Here is an 11,107-nt window from a genome sequence, read left to right on the forward strand (position 1 = left end):
AATGCAGTGTAATGTAAAGTTTTCTGGCACAAAGAGACTGACGGCCATTCTCAGCTAAAGACAAGCTCTCCAGTTCCACTATCTGTAGCTCTCTAGCCTCCACTGTCAGCATTAGACACATGTTGTAGAGACATTTTCAAATGGACACATATTGAAATATTAATATTTTATTAATTACTGCATTACAGTGACATCAGTTAAAAATAATTTATCCTTAGATGTATGTACAAATAGAATACCACACACTTTGTGAATTGCCTTGCATTAAAAATGCAGTCTGCACATATGGCAATGGAATATTCAGTTTCATCATTCATATTGTATTGTGCCAAAATCCAGCAATTCACATCACATTGCATGAGCGAAATGTCAGTCCATTGAATGACATGATTATGGTTCCACAGGCCTGCAGCAGCTGCACAGGCCGGCCTCCGTCCAGAGCAGAGCTGCGCCTGGCGAAGCATGCTTCCACAGATACTGACAGACAAACCTTACCATCTCTGATTCTACATGACTTTCAATAATAATAATAATAATAATAATAATAATAATAAATATGATCACTGTAAAACATATGGGTTTCACTTAATAAATGCCTGGACCTCATCAGAAATACAGCGTATAGTGTCTGCAGTGTGTTTACAGTGATGTGAGTCAGGTATGATGCCATACTAAAATGCTGCCACAGTCTCTGACCGGCAGGTTCTGACACGTTATGCCTGTGTGAGTGGGCACATATCCGGGATGCAACGCCACGAGTGTTTGGCGTTTTGGTCGCTCTGTGCCTTCTGTTTGGACGTCACTGCCACAGTCTTCCTGAGGTCACGCAGCTGAAGGTGGCTGAAGCGCTCTGCTGCTGAGAGACTCTCGGGGGCTTTACTTGTTGAAAAGGTCATTGTTTATCACTGTGTCCTCCTTGGGCTCGTAGCCGGATATGAATTTCCGCTTCTTCCCGAAGGTGGAGAATGAGTTCTTGACATCGAGCTCGCTGCGGTACGCTGGTCGCAGGGTGCCATGGGAGGGGGGCGTGGCTCGGCCGGCCGGGGTGCCTGGGATGTACACGTTGTGCTGGTAGTCAGGGGGAGGGCGCATCGCGTGCTGAGGGGTGTAGCGAGCGGGGACAGTGGCGGCTGGAGGGGAGATCCTGTAATCTGTTTTCAAATATAGAAATGACATCCACAGAACCAATATTATTTATAATTAATTAAAATCATCAGCCTGTACACACCGAACACACATACAAGGGCAGCAGCATGGTGAGGCCGGAGAGGGCCTGTAACCCAAAGGTTGCCAGTTTGATTCCCAGATAAGCCACTGCCGTTGCGAATTTGGAGGAGGTATCGCCCAGTAACTTGAATTTCCTCAGTAAATATCCAGCTGAATAAATCTATAACATATAAGAATTGTACAGATGGATCAGAGTATCTGCTGAGAAAATGTGAAAAAACATCTACAAAGGGCTGGATTCAGTATACCACATGGTGCAGTCTGTCTTTTAGGCTGAAAAAAATGAAAGCAGGTGCTAGAGTTTATACTTTAACCATTTTGATTATTCTCAGACAGTGCTTGTGTGGGCTAAGTAACAAAATGGAATGTTCTCTAAAATTGGCTCTGTGAGGTCAGAGTTACTGAGTTGAGCCCTGCTCTTAAATTATGTGTTTTACCCGTTTGCCTCTTCTATTTATTTGCTTGTGTACTTTCCTGTTCTTGTGATGTTATTCAGCAGGAGGAGCAGCTGAGAGCTCAGGTCTCTGCTGCAGGGTGAGGCAGGAAGGACTCAGATGGCTGCGCTGAGGGGTTTGGGAGTGGAGCTGGATGGAGGGCAGTTACAGCTCTGCTCTCCGACGCTCACGTACCCCGCATGTGTGTCCCCCAGGTCCAGTACTGCCCCCCCGTGGCAGCACACCAGCCGTCCCCGTCAGCATGCACGGCTTTGCGCATCAGAGTGCCGTCCATGTTCACAGAGCTGTAGCTGCCAGGGAGAACACACAATGTTTTCTCAACGTTTCTTTAAAGTTGTTACCAAGTGTCTGCAGATGTGTTAGAGCAGTGCATGCGCAGACGGTTGTACCTTTTCAGGGTGGAGTTCTGCGTCTTCCACAGCAGCCAGTCCGTGTTCGGCTGCTTCAGCTGGGGTTGGAAGAATCAGGAATACAGTGCAAATCAGACCTTTGCAACTGAATGTAAAACACTTAAGAGCTTAGACCCTAATTTTGCTTTCATCCTATAGAACTAAGTGTAAACTTTGTGATACACCTCAGTGTCACTGCAACCAGCCTCCACGGCTAAGAGGAAAACCATGATGGTGACATCTTTATGGTAACCTCCTACCAAAACTTGCAGTTATCTTGAGTATGTGAAAAAGAGCTAAGAACAGGATTTTCTGTCTGTATCCTAACAAAACAATTTTGGCGTTCGTTAAAACCACGATTATGCGGATTGACTGCCCCCTTGTGGCAACAGCGTTGTTGGCAGGTTGTTGGGTTTGAGGGTGAGCTTCGCCTGGAGCTGTCATTTCCTGTCCTTTTATCCGCGCGGCGCAGCGGGAAGCAGGGACCCGAAGCCGCGCATTTTCGGCTCATAATATGGATTCCACGCTCTATTAATTCACATGCTTTATTGAGCACGGGGATGCGATGTAAGCGTATTACCGAATCAGCAGGACAAATATTTTACACATTAAGCCGTGTACAACCAATTAAGACAACCAGGATTAAAGAAAACACGATCTAAATCTTGAAAGGAAGCCGATGCAGGAAAAGCGCCGGATTTGGAAGTGGATGCTGCTTGTGGATGGACGCTGTCGCGCTCGGACACTGCAGCTGTTTTCGTGTGTTTGAGGCACGCGACGGTATTTACCAACTTCAGAAATCCGCCGTCCCCTTGGGACCTGTCCTTTGAAGGTCATGTGGTGACCAGAAAAAATCGCCTCTGACTGAACCACGAATATAAATAAAAGTGCTTAAAGTATGATACAATAATATAATATAATATAATAATCTATAATATATATATATATATATATATATAATAATCTATATAATATAATATAATAATCTATAATAATAATAACAATAATAATAATAACAATAACAACAATAATAATCATATTTATTATTATTAATAATAATAATAAGATGAAGAAGAAGAAGAATATCAGAGGTAGAGTTAAACTGCAACAACCCTGTGTTTAATTGTTAAAAACGATTTTTTAAAATCTATGTAATTATTTTATTTTAGACTGGATATTAATTTATATCTGAGAGTGTGAGTTTCCCTATACCGTTTGTGTTCTAATGAAGTTGCTGGATATATTATTAAAATACATTTTTATTTGCAGAGACATATTTCAGTATAGCAGAATTCAGCAGCCAGTGTAGTTAGACTCGCTCCTTCGTTAGGAATTCGCTCACATAACCCACCTCTTGACACATTCTGTGGAGACAATGCAAACGCATCTACAGGCTCGCCACGTTCTGCCCGCGTCTGACAGTCCTGACGCCGATCCCTTTCAATTTTACATCACTAACGGCTAAAACCCGTCTGCGTGTAACACTGCCTCTACGCCAATGCAGCCTATGCAGCCTATGCACTATAATGTGTCTTTTGTTAGACACTTATTTACGTTTTCCCCTAAATCAAATTTTAACATGAAACTTCAGTGCGTCACCTTCACTCATTCTGACTATATGCTCTATGAACACACAGGAAACTTTTAATCAGCGATTGTTCATGCAGCGTTTTCACGCATACCGTCATAACAGCGGCATATTTAAGAATATAAATATACCTAAAATCGTAGACAGAGATTTTACTTTTCGTAAGTGAACTGTAGACTCAGGAGTGTAATGTTTTCACAGGATGACACAACACAAATAGTTTGATAACACACTGAAACAACATTCACTCGTCCACAGCGTTAGTTCCTGAGTGCAGCTGTTAATTTACCAACATATTTCTGTAATCGCCCTTAGATACCCATAAGCGCATAGATAACGAAAGTGTTAGGTACGGTTGCACCTGAAGCTCAACACAAATCTGTAATAGTCCCTCCCAGGGGACAATATCTTACTGCAAAACACCTACCACAGATCTGCCGAAAACTGTCTCACTTCCTTGTCTAACAAGTCGTTCATTTTCAGTTACTAATTAAAATACAATCCAGTGTCTTCAGTGTCAATTGAACTGGACCGTATTTATCATAAAGGAATTCCTCTCTCAATATACACGAGACTGTTGTGTTAATAACATCGGTGGGTTGAATGACTGGTAAGAATAAATGCGCGGACACGGCGCGCCTTTACCTCGCTCGGAGTTGTAGCTCCGTTGTTCACCGTGGAGCTGCGGTTTTGCGCGCTCCACGCTGAAGACAGGTTATCTGCTCCTTTTGCGTTGTTCCTCGGGGTCGTCGGGCTGCACGGCTTCAAGAACATAAAGTCACTCTTGGCAGATTCCGGGGTTAAACACACTTTGTAGCAGTAGGCTTGTGAAAGGGCGCTGTTGCCGTTTACTTCGACGCAGCTGGTGGGTACTTTGGTTCCAGAAGATATCTGCAGGTTTAGGTTGGATTTTTTAAACAGGTCTGTGGGCGGCTCGCGCTGAAAGCCGCAGCAGGAGCCGACGGAGGGGCTGTACGCTCGTATCCAGTCTCTGTCCTTGTAGCACTTTATGGCGGCCAGGACAATTATAGCCACCAGAAATATAAATGAAATAGCGCTTAGGGACACGATTAAATACAGAGGGAGATTGGAGGGGGACTGGGGACTCAGGGTAAGGTCGCCGAAATCGGACAAGGATTCTGGCACACTGTCAACTACTGATAGGATGATGGAAACCGTGGCTGAGAGCGACGGCTGACCGTTGTCCTTGACTAAAATGACCAGTCTTTGCCTCGTGGCGTCTTTATCCACAAAGCGGCGAATCGTCCTGATTTCTCCGGTATAAAGAGCAACGCTAAACAGCCCCGGGTCCGTTGCCTGGAGAACCTGGTAGGAAAGTCGAGAGTTTTGTCCTGCGTCCGCATCAACTGCAGTGATTTTCGCGACGAGGTACCCAGCGTCAACTGATCTGGGCACCATTTCTGTCGCCACGGTGCCGTTTTTAGGTAAAGGAGAGACGATAACTGGCGGGTTGTCATTCTGGTCCAGAATAAAGACGTTCACGGTTACGTTGCTGCTTAGCGGCGGGAAGCCAGCGTCTTGAGCCCGAACGCGAATCTGAAAGTTTCTCAGTTGCTCGTAGTCGAAAGAGCGCAGCGCGTAGATGTTGCCGTTGTCTGAGTTGATGGAGACATAAGTGGACACCGGCATGCCCTGAATTTGGTCTTCCAGGATCGAGTAGGACAGATACGCGTTCTGATTGGAATCAGGGTCGAAGGCAGTCACTGAGCAAATGGAAGCGCCAGGGGCGTTGTTTTCAGTCACGTAGACCGTGTATGAGGGCTGTATGAAACGCGGAGCATTGTCGTTTATATCAGACACTTGAACTGCAATTGTTTTTCTGGTGAACAGTGGCGGTGTACCGAGGTCCCTAGCAGTGAGGGTAATGTTATACTCCGATACTGTTTCTCTGTCTAGAAATTCGCTTGTGACTAAAGTATAATAATTCCTGAAGGAGGAGCGCAGCTGAAACGGTACATTATTGGGAATTTGGCAGTCCACGTTCCCGTTTTCACCGGAATCCCGGTCCATAACACTTATGACTGCGATCACGGTCCCAGGAGGAGCGTCTTCTTGAACGGGTGTAGAAACCGAGGTTAAGATCACCTCCGGCGCATTGTCATTTACATCTAAAATATCTACTAATACTTTACAGTGCACAGCGACAGCTGAAGGACCTTTGTCCTTGGCTTGCACATATAATTCATAGACGCTGGCTTTTTCATAATCCACGACGCCTTTAACTCTGATTTCGCCAGTGTAGGAGTCCACGCTGAAGAGCTCCCGTACTTTGAGAGGAGCGTGCCCGCTGAAGGAGTACGCGATTTCCCCGTTCAAGCCTTCGTCCAAATCCGAGGCATTAAGTTTGATCACGAGGGTGCCTCTGGGTGCATTCTCTACTAAACTCACACGATAAACAGATTGATCGAAAACAGGAACATTGTCATTTGCATCCAATACAGTGACCGTGATCTGAGCGGTCCCGGACCTCTCCGGCGTGCCCCCGTCCACCGCTGTCAGCTCCATTTGGTGCGTCTTCTGCTGCTCTCTGTCTAGTGGGGTCTGGAGCACCAGCTCCGCGAACTTGCTGCCGTCATTTCGCGTCTGTATGTCGAGGACGAAGTGCTCGTTCCCGCTCAGCAAGTACGTGCGCAGAGAGTTTGTACCCACGTCTTGATCCTGTGCGCTCTCGAGCGGAAAGCGGGACCCGGGTGCCGCAGACTCCGTTATCTCCAAGTTAAATTCGCTCCACGGGAAACCGGGAGAATTGTCGTTCACATCCAAAATCTCCACTTCCACTCTGTACAATTCTAAAGGGTTTTCAATGACGACTTGTAAATGTAAAAAACATGTCGCACTCTGCTCGCACAATTCCTCCCTATCAATCTTCTCGTTTACAAATAAAATTCCGTTTTCCAAATTAACTTCTAAATACTGCTTTCTGGCTCCTGAAACTATCCTGAACCTGCGAGCAGATAGTTTGGCGACGTCTAAACCCAAATCCTCCGCTATGTTCCCAACAAAAGCCCCGTGTTCCAGCTCCTCAGGAATTGAGTATCGGATCTGCGCGAGAACTAAATCCACGGCACAGGCACACAGCGCGAGGCCGATCAGCAGCCTTTCCCACGTCCACAGCTTCCTCACGCGCAGCCTATCCATCTCAGCAAAGATGCTCGTGCTCAGCGGCGCCAACAGCAAGCAAGCTGCTTTCCAGCAAACAACATGGCACTTCTTACACAAACTGCAGAATCTTCTGAAAACAAATGCTGATATAGCATTGTGAAACTTTGATGGACTTTTAAGAATATACCGTTGAGGGACAAGGTCCAGCCCCGAAACTTTATAATAAAAGAGCGGGAAGCCTCTCTCAGCGCAGCTGTCCGTTCGGCGCAGCGGGCGTGTATGAAGGAGAAAGCCAGTCTTTGGGTTCAACTGTCTGCTATTGTGAGGAGGCTGGCGGAGGCAGGACCGCCGCTTTATTCAGCACCGCATTGGAGGACAGCGACAGAGGCTGTAATTACTGTGGAGACGGATTAACCCTTTCCCTGCGCTGCTCCACGGGGAAGGGATGTAGATGACTTCTGTGTTGCTATTTATAAGATCATTTCAAGAATTTGCTCGTATTAGTTTGTTGCCTTACATGTTCGCGATTGTAACTGGAAATGTTGGTTTCTCAAGGTAAAAGCATACAATTATCTTTACTGTAGGCCCACAGGACAGCAAAGGACTGTGTAAAGATTACAATTCTATCATGCTTCCTTTAGGAAAAGATGCATGATAATAATGTGTTATCCTTCAAATAGCTGCTACATGCAAGGCTACAATTCATAAATGTTCTATTTCAGGATCGTGATTTAAAAGATTACGGCACTGGACTACTAATTGTTCTATGAAACAGTACAGAGTATCCATGTTCAGACAACTGTGTGTGTTTGTACAGCTATGGTAAAATCCTTGGTAAAACCGATAGCACGCAACTTCGCAGCGCATTCCCACTTCTCAGTGCGTGCGCAGCGCACGCGGCGCCGCCACACAGTCTCGTTATTCTAATTAAGAGCGCGAGCTGGATATTATTCCAGAGGGTAAAGAAATGTGGCGCGAGCTCACAATTCCTCAGCTGCCGCGCGGTTTGAGATAATTACACGAGACTGAAGAAATTCGGCCTGTAACCCCCTCCCCCATCCCGCGAGCCCTCCAGCCCCTCTTCAAAAAGTGAAATCCCCCGGTTTGAATAACCAGAAAACACAATCTGTCAGACGTAACCTCCAGCAGATGGTTAAGCTTCTGCAGAAATGATTACATTTCTAAAACACGGTTTCCATTGGTTTCCCGCTCTTTTTAATTAACGGAGAGGGGGATTAGCGGGTAGCTATCCGGGATCAGCCATTGCCGAACAGAGGAATACAAATGTTTTCTGATAAATAATCCCAAAGCGCTTTGCCGGGTGCATCGGCGCTTCCTCGGTGCCCATTACATTAACAGGCAGAACACGAGGCCTCTGGAAGCTTTCAGGGGCATTTTATCTCCCATTGTCTAAAGGCGCAATAACTTTCTCAACCTCATCACTCAATCCCCGAGAGAGAGAGAGAGAGAGAGAGAGAGAGAGAGAGAGAGAGAGAGAGAGAATGTGTGTGTGTGCGCGAGGGGAAGGGGGTGTCTGCTCTGTGGCAGTGTCCCCTTGAGGGGCAGTGAGTGTCCACTTACAATCGGACATCATGCCATCAGAGCACATTGTTACTGTTACTCAGTTATGATTGACCTTTCTCCAGAGCTGTGCCGCATTCAGAATCACCGGCAGTGCACGACACTCTGCCATGCCCACAAACGACCAGAGCTACATTTCGACTTTTGACAGGCTCTTTACTTAAACATCAACATTTGTTTTAATTCAGTGAAAAGTTAGTAACGAGTTCATTATTTACTTTCACATAACATATAAATTCCATCGCCAATATGAATGAAATCAGTCCCTGTAATCAGTCACAGTGGCTTCTGAAAACCCATAAAACTGCCATACATCTGCATCACAACAAATCAGCGCCACGGTGCTGATCTGGCGAAACTGGACATTGTTCACATTCAGGTGCGCATCAGATTTTCCCAAAGCTGTAAGTATTATTTGCCATTTTATAAAACCCGGTGCAAAGGGGCGCAGAGACAAACCCCTAGCGTGCCCGTGCCGGGTCACCTGCCACTCGGAATTCTGATCATCCAGGGGAACCGCCAGTTTTACCCCAAAGCAAAAACCATCAGGTCTTATTTCTGTGAGATGTGGGACTCGGGGCCTATGATGGAAAAAAAATCTAAAAGAATCCTAAAACCTCCCCTCGGCAGTAAGTGCCAAACGTTCACACTGTAGGGAAACACGAGATACAGGCGCAGCCCGTCCCGCCAACGGCGCTGAAGGGGCAGCCCAGCCTCGGAGACAGAAAACCTTTCATAGATCGCCGATATTTTCACTTAAAAAACTACAGTTGAGCCATTAGCGCTGCACTAAATACAAGTGATATCGTTTTTGACGGTTGAATGAATAGTTGAACAGAGGAATTTCGCAGGCGAGGTCTCACTCATTTAGAAAACCTGGAAAATCACTGAATATACTGAGAATTAGATACGGCCTCGCCGAAAAATGATCCTCGAGCGCCATCTAGAGGATACATGTAGGTTAGGAGGAGGAGTTCGTCTTCATACATCGGTTTCACTAATTGTAAGTAGTCTTTCACTTCATATGCAATTACAAAATTAATAATAACCACAATTATTACATGATAGTATTACTTATTTAATATTTAGAACCGAGTAAGTACTGTTAAATGAATTTCATTATTTATTTGTGCCATTTTCGTCCAAGGTTTGAACCTTAGACTGTGGAGTGTGAAGTCTGAGGGCAATCTCTAAGCCGCGGATTTGTTGTTGGTTTTAAAATGTAGCTGTAATTATTAAAAAGTTAAAAATTGAATAACTTATTGAATGAATGGCTGATTTCCCAGGTAATTTCCTCATGCATAAACCCATGTAATGACCGTGCTCCTCTTTTCCTGCTGACAGAACTGATCTAGTTGCACGGGTTTGTGGCGCTGGGAAACCTTCCTGTTTGCTGGTGTTTGTTGCAGTAGATTTTGTAATATTTAGATTGGACAAATCTGTAACTGAATCTTGGTCTGGATGCATTAGATGAATCAGTAAATATGAACAGCCTTATGGGAGACATTTGTCCTCCCCACATAGGCCTTCTGTATGAGACAGCACAGCAGCACACACACACGGCACACACGCCCACAACACCATTTCAAATCACCTCACAAGTATCAGATGTAGCACTGTGTTACAGACCTTTTTTGAACTGCGTTTGCTCTGATATAATTCAGAAATAGACGTGTATTGAGCTCTTGTAATACAGACATATTTCACGTTATTAATCAGTAATATTTGTGCATTTGTTTGTTGTTCGGTGGGGTCTATAATAAGAATCTGAACAACTAATTAACTTTAACAGAGCTGTACAGAATTTGTTCTCGGGGCAGATGTTAACAAAATATGTTGAATAAACTTTATCCATATAGTAGCACAAACACACTTTCAAAAAGACTTTTGCAAAAAACTGGAGATTACATATAAAAAAAGACCCACTGAAAATTAGTCTTCTCTCAAGAGCTCATTTAAACTTAAAGTGAAGATACAAGAGGAGTCCAGCATTCGCGATCCTTGAGCGCCATCTAGTGGATTTAGTGACACATTTCATATTAACATATTAACTGCAAGAGTATAGAACTGATTGCTTTGTGTATGCATAAACATAAAAGAAAATGTACCACTTTTAATCATCATAAATTGATATGATTACAGAATCGTGACGTATTATCATTGTATTGTGGAAACAATAATTGGTAATGTTAATAATTTAATGTCTTAATAATACATTTCAAACGAGATGGGAAAACTGTCCACAAACTATTGTACTTGAAAGTATATTCTATAGTTGGAAAAGTATAACAATTTCAGCATAACATTAGCTTTTTCTATGGGATAAACCATAGTTACAGTAATTGAGTACTTTTGTCATGAATTTGGTGTTAATATTTAGCTATCAGCATAATTTCTTGTAGCTAGCTATCAAAATAAACTAATGTAGCCCCCTAACACATTCGGGACAGTAATGTTAAATTTAATATCAGCATTTGCAGAAATATGTTAGCTGCTGGATGCTCACCAATCTACTATCAGTAAGATTAACAATACACCCATAATGATAAAAATATAACTGAAATGCACATGATTCAATGGGCATCCGTGTGGCGGTGGTAAGGAACAGAGCCGGAAGGGTTGCTGGTTCGATTCCCTGCTGGGGCACTGCTGCTGTACCCTTGGGCAAGATTCTTAACCCACATTGGCCCCAGTAAATATCCAGCCTTGTAAATGGATAACATATAAAATCTGTACCCTATGTA

The 11,107-nt window shown here is 44.3% G+C and overlaps 1 protein-coding gene across 1 annotated transcript; it reads right to left on the bottom strand.

The window, feature by feature from the left end:
- Positions 1-600: 600 nt before the first annotated feature.
- On the bottom strand, positions 601-6,918 carry si:ch73-233f7.1 (uncharacterized protein LOC100537710 homolog). Its single transcript, XM_036548201.1, has 4 exons — positions 4,305-6,918; positions 2,072-2,130; positions 1,857-1,972; positions 601-1,151 (listed from the first exon to the last, which is right to left on the bottom strand). Exons 1-4 carry the CDS (start codon positions 6,816-6,818, stop codon positions 877-879), a joined length of 2,964 nt encoding a protein of 987 aa, XP_036404094.1. The 5' UTR covers positions 6,819-6,918; the 3' UTR covers positions 601-876.
- Between the last annotated feature and the right edge of the window lie 4,189 nt (positions 6,919-11,107).

Source organism: Megalops cyprinoides, chromosome 16, assembly GCF_013368585.1.
Source record: "Megalops cyprinoides isolate fMegCyp1 chromosome 16, fMegCyp1.pri, whole genome shotgun sequence".
NCBI lineage: Eukaryota > Metazoa > Chordata > Actinopteri > Elopiformes > Megalopidae > Megalops > Megalops cyprinoides.